Source organism: Leptonychotes weddellii, chromosome 2 (assembly GCF_054177405.1).
Source record: "Leptonychotes weddellii isolate Sample4059 chromosome 2, ASM5417740v2, whole genome shotgun sequence".
NCBI classification, from domain to species: domain Eukaryota; kingdom Metazoa; phylum Chordata; class Mammalia; order Carnivora; family Phocidae; genus Leptonychotes; species Leptonychotes weddellii.
The window spans coordinates 62855205-62876511 of record NC_138370.1 but is presented as its reverse complement, the minus strand read 5'-3'; the positions used below and the strand labels follow the sequence as shown (position 1 = coordinate 62876511).

The window sequence follows — 21307 nt, the reverse complement described above, 5'->3', positions numbered from 1 at the left end:
TTTTTTTCTCCATTATGTGGTCTTGGCACCCTTGTCAAGAATCTAGTTGACCATAGACATACGGTTTTATTTCTGGACTCACAATTTTATTCCATTGTTTTATATGTCTATCCTTATGTCAGTAAAATCATATTTTGATTACTCTAGCTTGGTACTAAATTTTGAAACTGGGAAGTCTGTATCTTCCAATTTTTTTTTCCCCAAGATTGTTTTGTCTGTTCAGGGTCCCATGTAATTCCATCTGAATTTTAGGAACAGCTTGTTCACGTCTGTGAAAAAGGATGCTTGAATTTTGATAGATACTTCACTAAATCAATAGATCAATTTTAGGAATGTTGTCCTCTTAACAATATTAAGTTTTCCGGGGCGCCTGGGTGGCTCAGTTGGTTAAGCGACTGCCTTCGGCTCAGGTCATGATCCTGGAGTCCTGGGATCGAGTCCCGCATCGGGCTCCCTGCTCGGCAGGGAGTCTGCTTCTCCCTCTGACCCTCCTCCCTCTCATGCTCTCTGTCTCTCATTCTCTGTCTCAAATAAATAAATAAAATCTTAAAAAACAAACAAACAAACAATATTAAGTCTTCCAATTTATGAGCAGGGACTATCTTTCCATTAATTTCCATTATTTGGGTATCCTTTAATTTCTTTCAACAATGTTTTGTAGTTTTCAGTGTACAAGTCTTACACCTTCTTGGTTAAATTTATTCTTAAGTATTTTCTACTCTTTTTGATGTTAGTATAAATGGAATTATTTTCCTGATTTCACTTTTGGATTGTTCGTTGCAAAGGGTATAGAAATACAACTCATTTTTGTTTGTTGATCTTGTATCCTACAGCTTTGCTGAATTCATGTGTTAGTCTTAATAGTTGTGTGTGTGTGTGTGTGGGGGGGTTATTCTTTAGGGCTTTCTATATATAAGATCGTATCATCTCTGAATAGAGAAATTCTTACTTCTTTCTTTCCAAAGTGTATGCATTTTATTGCTTTTTTCTTGCCTAAATGCCCTGGCTAGAACTTTTAGTACATTTCTGAATAGAAATGGCAAGGGTGGACATCCTTGTCTTGTTCCTTATCTTAGGGGCCACCATAAGGTATGATGTTAGTTGTAGGATTTTGTAGAAACCTCTTATCAAGTTGAGGAAGTATTCTTCTATTTCTAGTTTGATAAGTGTTTTTATCGTGAGATGGTATTGGGTATTGTCAAATGTTTTTTTCTGCATCAATTGAGATGACCATGTGGGATCCCCCCCCACACACTTTATTCTATTAGTGTGATATATTACATATACTGATTTTTGTATGTGAACCACCTTTGCAGTCCTGGGATAAACTCCACTTGTCCATACTGTATAATCCTTTTAATATGCAGCTTGATTCAGTTTACTAGTATTTTATTAAGGATTTTTGCCTCTATATTCATAAGAGATATGAACTTTTCTTTTCTTTTGATGGCTTTGGCTTTGGTGTTGGGGGTTGCTGGCCTAATAGAATAAGTTAGGATATGTTCCCTCATCTTCTATTTTTTGAAGAGTTTGGAAGGATTGGTGTTAATTCTTCTTTAAATGTTTGGTTGGAGGGGCGCCTGGGTGGCTCAGTCGTTAAGTGTCTGCCTTCGGCTCAGGTCATGATCCCAGGGTCCTGGGATCGAGCCCCGTGTCGGGCTCCCTGCTCAGTGGGGAGCCTGCTTCTCCCTCTCCCGTTCCCCCTGCTTGTGTTCCCTCTCTCGCTGTGTCTCTCTCTGTCAAATACATAAATAAAATCTTAAAAAAAAAATGTTTGGTAGAATTCATCAGTGAAGCCATCTGGTCCTGAACTTTTCTTTGCTGGAAGTTTTTTGAACACTGTCTATTCAGATTTTCTATTTCTTCTTTGGGTCAGTTTTGGTAGTTTGTGTGTTTCTAAGAATTTGTCCAATTTATCTATGTTATTCAATTCGTTGGCATACAACTGTCCCTAGTATCCTGTTTGTCAATGTTGTTGACCTTTACAAAGAACCAACTTTTGGTTTCATTGATTCTCTCTACTGTGTTTCTATTTTCTATTTTATTTATCTCCACTTTCATCTTTATTATTTTCTTTTTTCTTCTTGCTTTGGTTTTAATTTGTTCTTCTTTTTCTAGTTCTTTAAGGTTGAAACTTAAGACTATTGACTTGAGATCTTTCTTCTTTTTAAAGTAGGCATTTGTAGCTAAAATTCTGCTCTGACTGCTATCTCTGATAAGTTTTGGTATATTGGGTTTTCATTTTTACTCATCTCAAAGTATATTCTAATTTCCCTTGTGATTTCTTCTTTGACTCATTGTTCAAGAGTAAGTTATTTAATTTTCCAGATTTCCTTCTGTTACAGATTTCTAATTTAATTCCCTTGTGGCCAGAGAAGATACTTGTATGACTTTAATCTTTTTAAATTTATCAAGACTTTTGTGACCCAATATATGGTCTATTCTGGAGAACTTTCCAAGTGTACTTGACAAAAATGTGTATTCTGTTATTGAATAGAGTGTTCTATATCTGTCTGTTAGGCCTAGTTGGTTTATAGTGTTCAAATTCTGTATTTCTTTATTGATCTTCCATCTAAGTGTTCTATCATTAATGAAAGTGTGGTATTGAAATCTCCAGCTATTGTTGAACTGTTCATTTCTCCCTTCAGTTCTGTCAGTTTTTGCTTCATATATTTTGGGGCTCTGATGTTGGGTACATATTTGCTTGTAATTGTTATATCTTCTTGATGAATTTATCATCTACTCACTATATAATGTCCTTCTTTATCTGTTGTAACAACTTTTGTCTTAAAGTCTATTTTGTCTGATATTAGAATACCCACTCCAGTTCTTTCTCTTTCTGTTTTTTTGTTTTGTTTTGTTTTGTTTTTAGGGGGGCAGGGAGGGGCAGAAGGAGAGGGAGAGAGAGAGAACCCTAAGCCGGCTCCACACCTAGCGCAGAACCCACTGACCTGGGACTCCATCTCATAGCCCTGAGATCATGACCTGAGCTGAGATCAAGAGTCCGTTGCTTAACTGACTGAGTCACCCAGGCACCCCATTCCCGTTCTCCTTTGATTACTATTTGCATGGAATACTTTTTTCACCCTTTTAATTTCAATCTATTTGTGTCTTCGACTCTAAAATGAGACTCTTATAGACAGCATACAGTTCATTCAAAGAACAGTTTTTGAATACTTACTTTGTGCAAGTAATTACTTAGGCTCTGGGTAAGAGAGTTCCTATCTCAGGAACTTAAAATCTTATAAATATTTCATAAAATGGGGTATAAATAAAAGGGCTTTGCTGGGAGCATTCACTTTGTGAAAATCCACCAATCTTTAGTAAGACTTATGCCTTTTTCTGTATGTGTGTTATACTTCAAGAAAAAGTTCCCTCCAGGAAGTACTTTGGGAATTCAAAATTGGAAGAAGTTATTTTCAGCTGAGAGAATAGGGGAATGCCGTCACCGGGAAACTGACTTTCAGCCTTTATGTTATATTGTTACTGAGAGTTCATCATAATCAGGATAAGGTGGCTTTATTTTCATGTAAGCAGATGATATCATCATCTTCATCATCATCATCATCATCATCATATCATCATTGCTGCTGCTTCATCATGCCAGTACCAAGCACCATCTGTTTCTTCGTGCATATTAACCTACTGCATTCTCAAAGCAGGTTACTATTATCGTCTTTTTTTGACAGAGGAAAACTTGAGACACAGTGAGGTTACCTAAGTGGTAGTGCCAGAATACAAATTGCTCAGTACAGCTTATCTCTTATAGAAAGAGTATCAGTTCTCAAAGTGTGGTCCAGGAACCCTTATGGGTCCCAAGACCCTTTGTGGGGAGGGCAGTCCATAGATCAAAACTATATTTGTAATAATACTAAGACATTATATGCCTTTTTCACTCTCATTCTCTCAAGAGTGTACAGTGCAATTTTCCAGAGATAATAGGATCTGTGCTATCACAACAGATTGAATGCAGAAGCAGATATGAGAATCCAGCTGCCTTCTAGTAAGCCAGACACTGAAGAAAATTTTAGAAATGGAAAATAATGCCATTCTTCTCACAGCATTTTTTTGTTTTGCAAAATAGTTATCTTTCATGAATTGTATTATTCATGTTAACATTTAATGGGCTTATTCTTGCTTTTAATAAATTAATATTTAAAATTTTTGTTTCAATTTTTCATATAAGTATCTATAGATACAATTCACATACATAAAAGCACTTTGGAATCCTCAGGAATTTATAAAGGGTGGAAAGTGTCCTAAGACCAAAAAGTTTGAGCACCACAGCCCCACACTCTTCTGCTCTAGGGCAGTAGCCACAGAAAAGCTGGTTTTGTGACGACAGCAGCAGCTTTGGAGTCTGACCCACCTCTGTTTGAGACCTGGCACAGAACAGTTTATCCCTTCCTTTTCTTATGTGACACTGGACATACTGCCTACATCCTGGGAAAGCCATGAGAATTCCATGAGAGGATGCCTACTAAAGGCCTAGTGCATAAAAGCACTCGATCAGTGGCATTGAACCTGGCATTGTTTTGTGTTACCCGCAGGTGATGGACTTTTACTGCCAGTCTTGCGAGACCGCCATGTGTCGGGAGTGCACTGAGGGGGAGCATGCGGAACACCCCACAGTCCCCCTCAAGGATGTGGTGGAGCAACACAAGGCCTCGCTCCAAGTCCAGCTGGACGCCGTCAACAAAAGGTGCACACACCTCCCCCAGACTCCCAACTGGCTGTGCGTGAGGCTTGGCCTCCGGATCTCTTGCCTCAGTGGGATAATAGGTTCACACTACCTAAATAAATTCTCCTTTGATGGTGTGTCTGTAGTCATAAACTAGTGAGTGATAAGGGTCATCCCTTGCTCCTTGGTAAAATTCCAACCCCCTCATGTTATGAGTGATGGCATTTTTGTTTTAGTACCTTTGAATGATTAAATGAATAAAATACATTGGAGGAAAATGCTCTTGGGAGATCTCTGAAATTCGTGCCTGAAACCAGGCTCTCTGAGGAGCTATTCTTAGCTGCTCTTCTTGACACATACAGGACCATTGTGTTCACCATCACTGGCTCGTCTCTGAGCCCAGCAAAATGGTGCCCACCAGTGATTGCTCAATTTTCCTTATGTCTCCTTGCTTCCAGCCTTTCTCTTTGGCATGGAAATGAGGGGACAGAGTAGCTGTGTGATACATGAGAAAGACCAAAGAGAGGAAATAAATAACCAGCTGAAAATAAATCGTCACCAATAGTTGTAGTGAGAAAAGTGTGGTTATGCTATAATAATTAAAGGAACTTGGAAGCTTGCAAAACGTTCCCAGGAAACTCAGAGTCTGGATAAGTTTTTCATATGATTAGGCGAAAAGATACAGCTATATATTTAGAACAGTGGTTCTCAGTTGTGGGCAATAATACCCCCGGGAGACATTTGGCATTGCCTGGAGAGAGTTTGGTGTCATGATTGTGTGTGGGGGGGTGCTGTTGGCATCTGGCAGAAGACAGGATGCTGTTAAACATCCTACAACACACAGGATAGTCCCCTGCAACAAAGCAACACGTGACCTACAATATTATAGTGTCAAGTTCGAGAAGGCTTGCTTCAGAGTGAGGAGAAGCCATGGTGTTCAGAGAGCCTCAAGGCTTTGTACCAACAATTATTAAAATTAGATGATTGATTAGATGAAGTAGACGTGGACCCTCAAAATCTCTTCTCTCAAAGGCAGTAATTATGTCATGTTTTATTCATTCTGTTCTTTGGTTATTACTTTTTTGAAGATGATGAAAGGCAAAGAAAATGTTTTTTTGACAAAACATAGTGTTTAGACAGATGTTTCACTATTTCTGGGTTGATGTTAAATAATGATCTTTAACGACTGTCCTGCAGGCTCCCAGAAATAGATTCTGCCCTTCAGTTCATCTCAGAAATCATTCATCAGTTAACCAACCAAAAGGCCAGTATTGTGGATGACATCCATTCTACCTTTGATGAACTCCAGAAGACTCTAAACGTGCGCAAAAGCGTGCTGCTTATGGAACTGGAAGTCAATTATGGCCTCAAACATAAAGTAAGATTCCAGCCATTCTCATAAATACCCTGTAAGAGACATGGTATCCTGGGCACTTCACTGCACTAGCTTACTGTGTTCTAATACCCACAAAGGGGACTCAGATGAGTCCTTAAGTGTCACTGTTGCATAGTAAGCAGTAGTTTTCTAACACTTTATTTATTTGAGAGAGAGAGAGAGAGAGAACAAGCAGAACAGGGTGGGGAGGGGCAGAGGGAGAGAGAGAAGCAGGCTCTGTGTTGAGCAGGGAGCCCAATGCAGGACTTGATCCCAGGACCCCAGGATCATGACCTGAGCTGAAGGCCGACTCTTAACCGACTGAGCTACCCAGGCGCCCCAAGAGTAGTTCTCATGTAATGGCCCATCCAGCTATTTTTTTTCCTTCCTCTTTTCAGCGAAGTTCTATGATTCTGTAACCATAAGGACCAATTAATAATTTGACATAAGACCAAATTGAATATAAAGCAATGTTTTCAGGACTTAGGGTTAAACTGGATTATTTTCCTTCCTTAATTATAATGTCTTATAGTCTCTTAATTGCTCTCTCATCCACACCAACCTGTTAGTCAACTTCAAAGAGAACCCTGATGGCAGCCTTTAACATGTCCAATCACAAAACCAGGGATCAAAAGCTTCTGCTATTTGGGTGTGGAGAGTTTTCATTTGTCTGGTTTCTGTTCCTTTACTTGGCAACAGGGGAATTTGGGACGTTATGGAGAGAATACTGAATAATGAGTATTTCAGATGCCGGGCATAGCAATTTGTTTTCCAGGCTGTTGGTGGTGACGTTTCTGCTCGCCCCATCAAAAACACCTGACCCAACAAATATGCGTGTGGGAGAGTGTGGGAGAGGCGGAAGGGAAGGAGGAGGTACCGGGAGTGCAATTCAGAAGCATGCCTTAGAAGCGGGTTCGCTGGGCCAAATTAAATACCACCTGCGGAGAGCCACCGGCGTGGACAGGTGCAGGACCCGGTTGTGGCCCGCGGAGGGCAGTGCCCCCGCGCGCCGCCGCGCAACGTCCAATGGGCTGAGCTCGTGCGCCGCTGCAAGTGCTCACCCGACCTCCCCCCCGCCCCCCCCGCAGGTCCTTCAGTCGCAGCTGGATACTCTGCTCGAGGGGCAGGAGAGTATAAAGAGCTGCAGCAACTTCACGGCGCAGGCCCTTAACCATGGCACGGAGACGGAGGTGCTGCTGGTGAAGAAGCAGATGAGCGAGAAGCTGAACGAACTGGCCGACCAGGATTTCCCGCTGCACCCGCGTGAAAACGATCAGCTGGATTTTATCGTGGAGACCGAAGGGCTCAAGAAGTCCATCCACAACCTCGGGACGATTTTAACCACCAACGCCGTCGCCTCCGAGACGGTGGCCACGGGCGAGGGGCTGCGGCAGACCATCATCGGGCAGCCCATGTCCGTTACCATAACGACCAAGGACAAAGACGGCGAGCTGTGCAAGACCGGCAACGCCTACATCACCGCGGAGCTGAGCACGCCCGACGGCAGCGTGGCGGACGGAGAAATCCTCGACAACAAAAACGGCACCTATGAGTTTTTGTACACTGTCCAGAAGGAAGGGGACTTTACCCTCTCTCTGCGACTCTATGACCAGCACATCCGAGGCAGCCCGTTCAAGCTGAAAGTGATCCGGTCGGCCGACGTGTCTCCCACCACCGAGGGCGTGAAGAGGCGCGTGAAATCCCCGGGAAGCGGCCATGTAAAGCAGAAAGCGGTGAAGAGACCCGCCAGCATGTACAGCACTGGGAAACGAAAAGAGAATCCCATCGAAGACGATTTGATCTTTCGAGTGGGTAAGGAGAAGGCGCCGCCGCGCCGGATTGTCTGAGCGTTGCTTTGGTTAAGGGGCAACGGGGAAAGGGTTGTTGCAAATGGGAACCTCGCGGGTCGGGACTTGTACCCTGAAGGTGTTGGGAGACACTGGTGTGTTTAATTAGGTGAGTTTATGCAGTCTCTTCCGGAGATTTTAGGATTTATTTCCCCCTTTTCCGCCCTCCTTCTCCCTCCCTCCTCATCCTTCTTCCTCTTCTTCCCGCTTCCACTCCCTCCCTTTCCCCTTCTCGCGTTAGCCTTTCTCCCTCTGTCCTCCTCCTTACCCCCCAAGTCCTCCCCACCCGCGTCCCCTTCCCCTCCCCAGTTCTCCAGTTTCCCCCTCTCTGTCCTCCTCTCCCTCGCCCCCAGCCCTCCCCCTCCTTCCCCTTCTTTCTCCTACTTCCTTCCCCCATTCTCCTCCTGCTCTGCTCTCTCCTCCTCTCCCCCTCCTCCTTTGTAACGCAAGTGCTGCATAGTCATTGTAGAAAATTAGAAACCGAAAACAAGCAAAAAGAGAAATAGAAAAAATCACAGCACTCACAATCCGGAAAATTTTAAAGGACATGTTGGCCATCTCACCGCCCCCCACCGCCCCACCTCCCGCCATGGGAATGTCTTTAAGCGTAACTCAAGGCAGAGCGATCGCTGTATCAGATCACTCCATTGTTTCTCTGAAATCTGTCAGCTCCAGCTTGCACTGTGGGCGGAGGGGCTGATGCCTCCCTGTCATTGCTTCTGCACTGTGAGGGCTGGGGCTGGGGGACACCGAGCAGTGCAAGTCGTGGTCACTTCCAGGTGTGTGTAGCTGGAGAGCAGCCCCAAAGAGGGGAGGGTGGGTGGAAATCCGGAGAATGGAATGGGGTTGGGGCGGAAACAAGACGCGGAGCCAATAGATTGGAGAATGCAAGTCTCAAATTCCCTTGTTTGCTTTATTACCTCTGATTTTTTTTTTAACTGTTTATTCTCTCAGTCGAAAGCAAACTAAATGTAAATATCAAAGGACTTTGTCATTCTTAAGAAAAAAGCCTGCATTTTAGTTCATGTTTCCAGAAGTAGCTTTAGCCTGCTTATCTTTCTGCCTCTTCTTAAGTCCTGTGTTGCAGCATCTCTGAAAGGGCCCTGCACGGAGTCTGGGGTTCAAATAGATTGGGGAGACCTTAGCCTCAGTGAAGGAAACAGACTTTTTTTTAAGATTTTTTATTTATTTATCTGACAGAGAGACACAGCGAGACAGAGAGCACAGGCAGGGGGAGTGGGAGAGGGAGAAGCAGGCTTCCCACGGAGCAGGGAGCCGGATGCGGGGCTCGATCCCAGGACCCTGGGATCATGACCTGAGCCGAAGGCAGACGCCTAATGACTGAGCCACCCAAGTGCCCCGACTTTTTTTTTTTTTTTTTTTAACCCCAGAACCTTTAGAATCTGCCAGTGTGCACTGTAAGTCTCCAAGGCAGGAGAGGGATAACAGGCAGCACTTCCACAAAGCTTTCCTGAGCCGAGAACTTTTTCCGTGGCACATCTTGGGAGACTGAGGCTCCTTGGAGCCCTCTTGGGCAGCAGCTGCACTGTGTTACTACTTCAGGCTGCATCTTATAAAGGCCATGATAGGATATGTACCTTGTGCGTTCACAGTCCGGAGGCCCTCCTGCGTTCACTGGCCAAATGTGCCGGGTTGTGCAGAAGCTGTAGATGCGCCTGCCTGCCGAAGCAGAATGGAGGAACTGGGCGGGGGCAGGAGTGGCAGCCTCCCAGGTCTGCCGCTCCGGTTCTGCCACTTAACTTGAACTTCAGGCAGGTCTCTCAGCTTCTCTGAGCTCCAGTTTCCATGCCTATAAAATGAGAATACAAAAATATCTGCCTCTCAGAGCTGTTGTGAGTCTCAAGCTTAACGGCTGGTGTGTTGGAGGAGCTAAATAAAGGAGAACTATTGGTTTTGCACATGCAATGAAGGTCCTTAGATTTTCCCTACTCTCTTTTCTTCTAAAAATTTTTTACCTTCCTGCTCCCTACTGATCTCCTCCTGCATTGAGAACAAGCTCAGTGGGTCTCCTGCTCAACCCTTTCCCTCCACCTGCTCCCCCCACCTCCCGCCCCAGCCAGGTAATCCCAGTCTGCTTCTAGGCAGTGTGCCAAGTGGAGAAAGGCAAAGATCTGGGTCTGAATTCTGATTCTCCTTAACAGCTGGGCAACTAGCTTACCTTTTCTGAACCCAGTGCTCAATTACTGGTAGCTGTTATTTTCCTATTGTTATTGATTTTAATCTCCATCATCACCACCTGTGATTCTCACCTGACATACCTCTTAGGGTGTTTTCCGCCCCCAGTAGCGATTTTGAATCCCCAGCTCCCACCAGAGAAGGGGTGTACTCTTCTTCCCTCCTACCCGTTGAGAATTCACTGGTGATTTGCTGGCACTGGTGGAAAGGTGTTTAAATGTTTAAACATCTATAAAGAGCTTAGAAGAGTGCCTGGCATATGACACTGTGTCTGAGTTTATTCATGAAGTAAAGATGCTGTCTTAATCTGCTAGGGCTGCTGTAACAAAATACCATAGACTGGGTGGCTTAAACAAAGGACATTTATTTTCTCACAGTTCTGGAGGCTGAAAGTCCAAGATCAAGGTGGTGCCAGATTTGGTTTCCTATGAGGCCTCTCTCCTGGTCTTCTAGATGGTGGTCTTCTTGCTGCTTCGTCCTTATATGGTTGTCCCTCTGTGCATGCATAACCCTTGGTGTTTTTTTCTCTTCTTGTAAGAAGAGATTAGGGCCTCACCCTAATGGCCTTATTTTAGCTTAATCACTTCTTTTAAGACCTTCTCTCCAAATGCAGTTAGGTACATTATGAGATGCTGGAGGTTGGGACTTCAACATATGAATTTTGGGGGTTCAGCCCAGAACAGAAGCTAAGCACCTCAGATACATAGGGGCAGAAAGGAAGGCAGGTCGTTCAGGCCTATTTCTCGTTAACTTTATGTTTTAACCCAGAGCTAGCCAAAAGACACCACTCGCTATGCAATAACTTGGCTCAGAAAGCATTTCTAGAGCACCTAGTACCTGAGATGGGAATGTAGAGATGAAAGAAATGAGATATCCTCCCTCAAGGAGGTTACAGTTTGGGTGACAGATGGATGACCGCCTGACTCTAATGGGCTGCCTAAATGGGGTGTCTCTCCATCAGATGCGCAGGCGGTGAAAGAATTCACCTGGGGCAGAACCAAGGTGATCAAAGTTTATGGAATACACCACAAGGGAGTGGTGGGCGGGACAGCGGAGGAGAGACTGAGGCAGTGGGTGGGGGGTTGTTTTTAAAGAGGAAAGCTGAGGAGGTATAGGGATGTAGGAACTCTTCCCATTTAGGGAAGGGTGCCGAGCTGTAAGTCGCCCATTGGTCAGTTAGGGCCTATGGCTATTTTGAGGTGGGGCGTCTGAGGGGCCTGTCTGTAGTCAGCCAGGTGCTCACCGTGGCCCTTTCTGCCTTCCATCGCTCAAATCTGTGTGCCTCAAAGCAGCCTCTACGTTTAATACCATGGGTTAGGGGATGGGAAGCTGTAGAAATGAGAAAGAATTTAAAGCAGGACATGAACGAGGAGGACTATGGGTTGACAGGTGCAAGCAGCATTCCAGGTTGAAGGACCGATGCAAGGCAGAAAGGCCCGGTGAAGAGGAGTGAACATGAGTGAGGTTTGCAAGCAACACATCCTGTGAGAAGATGCAGGGAGAGAAGGTCAGATGAATGGAGGGTGGGGAAGGCTCTGGCTGGAGATGAGCCTGGACAAATCAGTGTCAGAGCCCACTGCTCCCTGAACGCCCTCTGGGCTTCCACACCAGGCACCTGATCTCTGGATTCTTTCCTCAGTTTTATCTTTCCCCCAAGTTCCACCTTCTCCTTTGGAGTCCACTGTGATTATTACTATTTATGCATGGGCCTTATTTCCCAATAAGATTACAAATTGCTTGAGGTCAAAGATGATGTCCTTAATCATTTATAGTCCCCAACAGTACCTCAAAGAATACTTGGCATAAGTACTTTGTTCATTTGAGTAGGATCCAGTTGTGACCTAGTGCATGATTTAACTTCCCTCTCACCACTGTCAGGCCCCAGTGTTGAGGTCCAAGGACACAGAGACCAGACAACAGGAACTAAGCTCAAGGCCAGTGAGTCACAGGTATCCCCGTGCCTGGAACTGCGCTAGGGCAATGTCAGGCAAGCAGTGCTGGCCTTCTAAGAACGTGTCTTCTCGAGGTCTGTACTGTAGGCTACAGCAGGTAGAGTTTATATTAATAATTAGAAGAGTTCAACTTTTATTTTACAGTTACAACTTTATTTTTTATTTTTTACTTTTTAAGATTTTATTCATTTATTTGTCAGAGAGAGAGAGAAGCGCGCGCACAAGCAGAGGGAGTGGCAGGCAGACATAGGAAACAGACTCCCTGCTGAGCAAGGAGCCCAACGCAGGACTCGATCCCAGGGCCCTGGGATCATGACCTCAACTGAAGGCAGATGCTTGACCAACTGAGCCACCCAGGTGTCCCTATACCTTTGTTTTAGATCTTTAAGTTTCTCTGTACAATTCGGCTTTTAGGTGCATAATAATAGAACATGCACAGTTTGGGGCACCTGGGTGGCTCAGTCGGTTAAGCATACAGCGTATGACTCTTGACTTTGGCTCAGGTCAAGATCTCAGGGTCAAGGGATGGAGCCCTGCTTTGGGCTCCACACTCAGCTGGGAGTCTGCCTCTCTCCCTCTCCCTCTGCCCTTCCCTCCACTCATGCTCTCTCTCTTTTTCTCTCTCTCTTTCTCAAATAAATCTTTAAAAAATAAGATAAAGTACGTCTTTAAAATGTTATTTAAAAAAAAACATGCACAGGGGCGCCTGGGTGGCTCAGTCGGTTAAGCAGCTGCCTTCGGCTCAGGTCATGATCCCAGAGTCCTAGGATCGAGCCCCGCGTCGGGCTCCCTGCTCAGCGGAGAGCCTGCTTCTCCCTCTCCCTCTGCCTGCCTCTCTGCCTACTTGTGCTCTCTCTCTCTGTCAAATAAATAAATAAAATCTTTAAAAAAAAAAAAACATGCACAATTTGAGCAGTCCCTTTGTGCGTGTGTTGAAGCCTGCCGCATGAAATCCAAAATTCAGTGAAATTCAGCTACACACCTGGCAGGGTAACCATGGTTCTGCTGTTCCTCAACTGGTCTCATACATACTGAGCGTCTCAAGGCACTGAATTTGTGCTTAAAGATACGTAGTTTTCGTAATACATGTACGAGGGTTCATTCAACAACCATAAATAACGTGTTGATTCTGTGTATTCATGAAAGTGAATCCTCACTTTCTGGGTGACATAACATAGGGATTTTCAGGGCTAAATTTGACTCCCATTTTCACCTTCCTACCAGTTATCCAGCCCCCAAGTTAGATAGAACTCTGCTGTTGAGCCCTTACTGTGTGCCAGATACTTGGCTAGGTCGTAGTATAAAGAAGGATGAGATTCTGACTCTGACTTAAAGGAGGCGACCATCCAAAGGAGACAGACGTGTACCAAATGTACCTTCAGTTTGAATCAAGACACAGAAGTTGGGGTGGCGGGGAGTCATGGAAGGTTCCCAGAGATAGCCTCTAAACCTAAGCTGGCTTTGAAAGAGAGTGCCGGATGGAAGGGAAGAAAGGGTGTTTTAGATGAAGGGAGAGCAGGTACAAAGGCATGAAGGTGAGAAACTGAGTGGTTCAAGGAACCGTAAATGATGCCATCATCTTGGAGCGGCAAAGGAAATAGAAGCGAGGAAAGGTTGTTTCCTTGATAAGGAGCTTGGACTTTGTTCTCTGTGTTTCCCAGTCTCTGGGGAGGGCCAGGGATCTGCATTCTGTAAGCCTCAGCCATGCTTATGCTCACGGAAGTTTGAGACCCATAGGTGTGTGGGTGATGGGGGTGGTGGGGAGGCCCTGAACTGCGTGATGTAGTGTGGTGGCTTACTAAGTAAGCTGTTTATTTCCAGAGAGCCTGGAGGCATTGTAGGGCATCTACTCTGAAGTCTCTCCCAGGAAGCAGTAGTCTGCATGAGCTAATACAAGGGCCAGGATTCAGAGCGTTGCGATGCAGTGGAGAGGAAATGGCAGATTTATAAATGCTCAGGAAGGAGAGGGCAGGGCTTCGTGACCAAACTGAATTCTCGCTGTTTGACTCCCGTGCTGTAGGGACGTGAGCCGGTAGAGTGAGTGGTGTGAGTGGTTAGGACTGTGCACTCTGAAGCTGGACCACCCTGGGTCCTGGCCCCAGCACTGCTACTTTCTCATCTGTGCGGTCCTGGCTAAGTTTCTTCTCTCCATGCCTCAGTTTCCTCCATAAAATGGGCAGGAGAAGAACCTGCCTCCTAGGAGGTTGTGATGATTAAGTGAATTAATATCCTAAAGAGCTTAGAATAATGCCTGGTACTGAATGATGCGCAGTCCACTTTAGAGAGGCAAAGGAGGTAATACTAATTCGCATTTTATTCACAGTGGTGCTATAGAAGTAAGAAAGAGTTAACCTAAGTAGTGGAGAACTGAAAAGGCTGACTGCCTCATTTAAATCCCAGCCCACTGTTTATTAGCTGTATGATTTAGGGGGGAATTATTTAACTTTCTGTGCCTCAGTTCCTTTATCTGTAAAATGGGGATGGTATTAACGTGTACTTGATCTGGTGGGGATTAAAATAATATATGTAAGATGTATTCAAAGGGTACAGGCCCATAGTAAGGACTCAGTAAATGTTGGCTGTTGTTACTATCCTTATCAACCTCAGGGGCAGGGGGGTATATTTCAGTTTTGATCAACCAGGCTGAGGTGGACCATAGGCAGTTTAGAGTGTAGGTTTGGAGCTCAGCAAAGAAGTCAGGGCTAGAGATCCATTTGGGAGTGACAAGTATAGAAAAGTTACTTTAAATCATGAGCTTCAGTGTGGTTCAGGTAGGAAAGGATGGGGAACGGAAGCAGAAGGAAGGACTAAGCATTCTCTGAGCCAGGCTTTGTGCAGTCCATTTCTATATGGCACCTGCCTTAAAATCCTTGGTAGGGATAACACACTGCCAGTTCCTAATGCCCCCACAGCACAGTATACCTATCACAACATAATACGTGGCACATGCCGGCGTGCACACCACCTCCTAACTGTGCTCCGTGACTTCACGTTAGTAAGCTGGAAATCAGCCATGAGGGGAGCATTTACACTACAGAAGCGGGCGAGGGCTACAAATCAGAGCTCCTCCCACAGCTCCCGCCCCTCAAGAGCCAAATTACCAGGACATATAATTATCCCTACCCCTGAAGGAATGGGGGCACCGAGAGCTAGGGCAGGACCCAAGCCCTCTGTGCTCTGATGCCCCTGCCTTTCTAGTTGCACAATGATTCCTCTTCATCTTAAATGTCTTTTAACTACTGTGGTTTCCCAAAGTTGAGATATTTGCTACCTCCCACACCTGAAAACTTAATTATATGCCCACTGTGAATGAGTTATTGTGTTAACTCTGATGCTGTGCTGGAAAACCATCCTGAATGAGTTTAGGGAGGTAGCTTAGAGCATCTGTTGATGAAACACGGGGATTATTTTTCCCTGCACTGTTAGAGTTTGCTGACTAGAAGCCATGAGCTGGTTTTGTCAGCTACTAAAGAAAGTCCTTAAACAAAGGGGAAGCCAGAAGATGTGGGAGGGAGTGAAAGAATCACAGTTGAATTGTTTCAAATTATATAATTCATACACCATACCTTAATGTGTCGGTGAGAAGAACTGAATGAAACACTCCTTTGTACTCTAGAGCCGTGTGCTTTCTTATAATGTAAAAGGGATGTATAAAATCACTTAGCAGAAGTTCAGAGGCTTTATAGGAAGATAGGATGTTTTATGCTTCTTCTCTCCTGCCTCACCTCTGCAAACCACCACCTTCCCACCCTAAAATCTCTGAGGAGAGAGATCATGCTAACGTGGCATCCCAGGTTCTTAGAGGAACCCTGGCACACCCCTTTGAGAGTCTCATCCTCAGGAACTCTTCGTGCACTTCAGTGGGGAAAGATGTCACTTATATTTCCTGAGTGCTAGGCACCGTGCGGGGTTATGGGGTGCAACAGCAAGCAGGACAGATGTTGCCTCTGCCCTCGGAGAACTCACCGTTTAGTGAGAGGTAAACAGTTAAAATGCCATGTGCTAAGGGATGGAGTTCCTAAGGGTTTTAGAGAGCAAGCGGGAGCCATATGAGCCCAAAGGTAATTATCTTCACCTCAGAAACCTGGTATTTTAAAGTCTAATTAGAAAGAAGCTGGGCTCCTGGGGGGCTCAGTTGGTTAAGTGACTGACTCTTGGCTTTGGCTCAGGTTCTGATCTCAGGGTCCTGAGATCAAGCCCTGCGTAGGATTCTGCACTCAGCAGGGAGTCTGCTTAAGATTCTCCCTTTCCCTCTGACCCTCCCCACCCCACTTGCTCTCTCTGTCTCTCTGTCACTCTCTCTCTAAAATAAATAAATCTTGAAAAAAAAGAAAAAAAAAAGAAAGCAAGCAGGGGAGACGCCTGACTGGCTCAGTCAGTAAAGCATATGTCTTTTTTTTTTTTTTTAAAGATTTTATTTATTTATTTGACAGAGAGAGCACAAGTAGGCAGAGTGGTAGACAGAGGGAGAAGGAGAAGCAGGCTCCCCGCCGAGCAGGGAGCCCGATGCGGGGCTCAATCCCAGGACCCTGGGATCATGACCCGAGCCGAAGGCAGACGCTTAAGGACTGAGCCACCCAGGCACCCAAGCATATAAGTCTTGATCTTGGGGTCATGAGTTCGAGCCCCATGTTGGGTGTAGAGATTCTTTAAAATTAAAAAAAGAATGTGTGTGTTAGAAAAAATATTATGTAAAAGAGCAGGAGAACTGGGTTTTATTCTTTTCTCTATCTTTACTACTTTTGTGATGTGTCTAGCTTCATTTTCTCATCTATGAAATGGAACAGTAATATTTATCCTGCTAACTCATGGGGTTGTTACAGGGAGGGCATGAGGGAATATATTATGAAAATGCTGTAAATATTACTGAACATTTCATTTTTCCATGATGGAATGTGGGGTGTAATTTACTCAGTCATTAATAATTCATCCGGGCACTCACTCATTCGACAAACATTTGTTAAGCACCTACTTGTTTGAAGATCCTTTGTTAGACCCAATTTTTTGCTTGATTTCATCCTCTTGCGTTATCCCATTCAAAGTATCTAGATTTGTTTAGCATTAATTCTCCTATTAAGTTGTAGGGGGGGAATCTGCAGTTCTTGATCCCCTATTTCAGCCCAGGGGCTTACCTTCTGTGATCTTCCTGGGGGCATGGGTGGAGGTAGCCAGGAGGAGCATGGATGAGAAGCTGTTGGCTTAAATATTCATTTTATGCTTCATCGGCTAGTTTAACATCTGGGAAAAACCAGTTTAATTATCTTCTGGAATTGTTGCCGAATTGTTTATAATTACTTTTAAGACTGGTGTTACTCATTTTACTATCCAAAACATAACCACCAAATGAAATCTTGTACATTAAAGTAGTCAGGAAAAGATTTTATAAGTACTATGTATGTTTGTGTTACATTTATATTCATTACGAAAGAACTAGTTTTCATTATATAGTAGAATACTTTGGAGGGGAGACTTTTCTGTAGTCTAAATAGAATATACTACAAATCTTGAAGAGTAAAGCATGATCCCAAATTATTTCTAACTTCTGGAATTTATTTTATTTTGGTCCTAAGATACTTTATAAACACCTGGATTGTGGGCATTTCAGCATAATGATAATATGCTATAAGATCTGTGTTATTACTCACCATCAAGATTTTGGTAGCTTAACTGCTAGTGAAGATAGCATTAGCGATCTCTCAGGAATATACTGGTAGTTTCGTTTGGTCTTCAGAAATAACACTGTGATCCTGCTATGCTTAAAAACTGAAATAGATTATAAAAAAAATGATGACCAATAATTTCTGACAAGTTGAAAGATACTCTTAAGAATTAGAAGGTATTATCTGTCATGCCAACCCAGCTATTTGAATACTAAGCCATGTGGCTTAAAGAAAAAGATTTTTAAAAACAAATATAAAATTAAAAAACAGCAGTGCCTGCTCCATCTAGCTCTTTCAAAAAGATATAGTCAAGGGGTGTCTGGGTGGCTTAGTTGGTTAAGTGTCTGCCTTTGGCTCAGGTCATGATCTCAGGGTCCTGGGATGGAGCCCCAAGTTGGGCTCCCTGCTTCTCCCTCTCCCTCTGCCCCTTGTCTCTGCTCGGGCCTTCTCTCTCTCTCAAATAATTAAATAAAATCTTTATATATACATATATATATATGCATACACGCACACAAACTGGACTAATAGATGTTCTTCCAGCCCTGTGATTTTATTTATATGTGGGGCAACAGACTCAAGCTCTAGTTAACTTGAGACTGAGAGTAAGAGCTGGGCCAACACATGGCTCTGGAGCTTAGTAGAGGCTGTACAATCTCTTTCCAACAGTGTGGTCTTTGGCAACAAGGTTCCATTGCTCTCGTGACCCAGTATTGGTAGGCAATGAGCATCTCCATTCATTTCACACTGGGCATAGAGTCTTCCTTCTCCTTGTTCCAAATGGTATTGACACGGAGCCCAAAGAAATGTCTTCTCAAGTTTCACCTACACTCAGAAATGTGTGTTCATTTCTGCAAAGAAAAAAGTGTTAGTATTTTTTGTTCATGTACGTTCTCTCCTTCAACATTTTCAGAAGGAAAGTTAAATCTTTTTGACTAAGGCACCCCTTAGCTTCTACTAAAGCTCTGTTCTCCCCGTAATTTTTCCTTTCCTTTCAAACATCAACCTGCTGCCTGCAGAGCCTTCTCTGAGTAGAATAGGCTTTGTCTTGAGCAGGCTAGACAAATGGTTAGATAAAAGAGGGCAGCAGGCTGGTTTCTGGCCCTGCCTGGACCAGCAAGACAGCACCAGGGTCCATCTACCCTGTTCAGGTCTTTCTTACTCCGCTCCCCATTTTCAGTATTTCTTTCCCCTTCCTGTGTGTCCTCCAAGCCAGGGGTGCGCTTCCAATTTTATATAAAGAAGGACCTAGAACAGGCTGGGGTTTCTTTATAGAGCCACTTCTTTTGTTTATGTTCCCATCTCAGTTGTAGGACCTTGCTTTGTTATTATGTTTCTTTACTTGGTCTTAGTTCCTCCTCTGGCTCATAACTTCCATGTTTTTATCAAATGTTCCTAAAAAATTAAGTTTTACTCTTGAGAAACTGCAGTTCTTGATCCTTGAAACCTTTTAAAAAGTATGTATACGGGACATCTGGGTGGCTCAGTCGGTTAAGCATCTGCCTTCGGCTCAGGTCATGATCTCAGGGTCCTGGGATGAGTCCCGCATCGGGCTCCCTGCTTAGCAGGAAGCCTGCTTCTCCCTCTGCCTGCCACTCACCCTGCTTGTGCATGCGCGCTCTCTCTTTCTCTCAGACAAATAAATAAATAAAATCTTTTTAAAAATTATGTATAAACTGAGCATTTTATTTTATTTTTTTAAAAGATTTTATTTATTTATTTGAGAGAGAGAGCACAAACAGGGAAGAGAGGGAGAGGGAGAAGCGGACTCCCCGCTGAGCAGGGAGCCCGACTCAGGGCTCGATCCCAGGACGCTGGGATCATGACCTGAGCTGAAGGCAGACGCTTAACTGACTGAGCCACCCAGGCGCCCCTAAACTGAGCATTTTAGAAGAATAGTTTCTTTTCCTGGTCCTTCAGTTTTTGCTGTACCTGTTAACCAGCCGCTATTCAGACATCAGCGGGAATGCCCCAAAGCTAGTACCATGTTGGCACGTACCTCCCTCAAGAGTTAAACACCCCTTCCCCCTGCCACCAACAGATACAACACGTCATTTTAAGAGAGCATTAGCTGATATGAACATGCTTACTATAGGGATTCTATGCAGATCAAGTATAAAAGATCATCTCTTCTGATATATTTGAAATAAAATAGAACCCTTTCTTCCACAAGGTGGAAGATGTTCTTTTGAGAATCTGGATCTCAAATTTTCTTTTGTGTTAGTAAGAGTAGATGAGATACAGAGGTGGTGAGTAAACTTGATGGAGCCCAGAATGTCGGTAAAACAACTAACTGCCGTGTGGGTTGGGTTGAAGCCAGTAACCAAAGGGTTAACGGGACTAATCCAAGCTGCAGACTTGCATAGCTGCAACTTTTTACCCAGACCTTGTTTGTTTGCCTTTAAATTTCCTTGCCTCTCCTCCTTCGGGGAGGCAGATTTGACGCTTGTCCTCCCTGTCCCCTCCTGGGGCTGCCTCTAGAATAAGCCCTTTCCTTGCAGCATACTCCATGTCTCGAAGTGACTGTCTTAGCTCTGCATTAGGCAGATGAACTTGGGTTCGGTTGCATGGTGAGAACCAGGTGATCCAAGTAAGATGTTTCTGCCCAGTAGTTCTGCTGTCAAGTTTATTCCAAGTTGAACTCCATTGCCAGTTTCACTTCCTAAACCCACAAATCAGTTTCAGAAGAGTCTGACCTTTTTTTTTTTATTATTTGAGAGAGTGAGAGAGAGCATGAGAGGGAGGAGGGTCAGAGGGAGAAGCAGACTCCCCGCCGAGTAGGGAGCCCGATGTGGGACTCGATCCCGGAACTCCGGGATCATGACCTGAGCCGAAGGCAGTCGCTTAACCGACTGAGCCACCCAGGCGCCCAGAGTCTGACCTTTTGTGAGCAGTGCGTAAGCCCGTGTCTGACACCGGCCACCATCAGTGTGCCATCGTCTGGGGCGCCTACAGCACCGCATTCACGTCTGAAACCAAAAGATCAGCTTGCCCTTTGGAGTAAGGATAAAAAAATGAAAGGAGAGGATGAAATGAAATGATAAAAGTGCCCAAAAAACTGAGACATAGCTTTCTCTCTTTAATTGTGAAAATTTAAACCTCCTTCCTGGTCATTTCTGAGCAAAGTTCAGTCTGTTTCCATCCCTTAATATTTACATGGTCCTATTGAAATAAGTTACAAACACTTGTTCTGAAACAAAGGAGACATCTGTGAACCCATAGACGCCTTGGCTTTTTTTTTTTTTCCTCCTGCCTCATCTCTCATTAAAAAACCTAGTATGGATGAGAATATTATTGGATTAATTAATTTTCCTTGGCCTTTTGTATTTATCTAATCCAGAAGGGGCTCTGTCAGGATATCTTCTATGTTTTCAAGAAGAATATACCATGTATGAGATAGTGAGTCTTTGAAAATAATGCATAAGTAAATCAGTACATGAAAATCAGCCTGCTAGATGAATGGATAAAGAAGAGGTGGTATATATATACAATGGAATATTATGCAGCCATCAGAAGGAATGAGATCTTGCCATTTGCAACGACGTGGATGGAACTGGAGGGTATTATGCTGAGTGAAATAAGTCAAACAGATAAAGACA

General features: G+C 44.2%; 1 protein-coding gene across 4 annotated transcripts in view; it reads left to right on the top strand.

Moving 5' to 3' along the window:
- The window catches only part of TRIM2 (tripartite motif containing 2), a 118714-nt gene that overhangs the window by 75349 nt on the left and 22058 nt on the right, over nucleotides 1–21307 (top strand). For all 4 annotated transcript variants that reach the window (XM_006727250.3, XM_031026332.2, XM_081811759.1 and 1 more), the window contains exons 4-6: nucleotides 4551–4702; nucleotides 5879–6059; nucleotides 7145–7868. In XM_006727250.3, coding sequence (XP_006727313.1) covers nucleotides 4551–4702; nucleotides 5879–6059; nucleotides 7145–7868 — 1057 coding nt within the window. The remainder of the gene's footprint in view (nucleotides 1–4550; nucleotides 4703–5878; nucleotides 6060–7144; nucleotides 7869–21307) is intronic.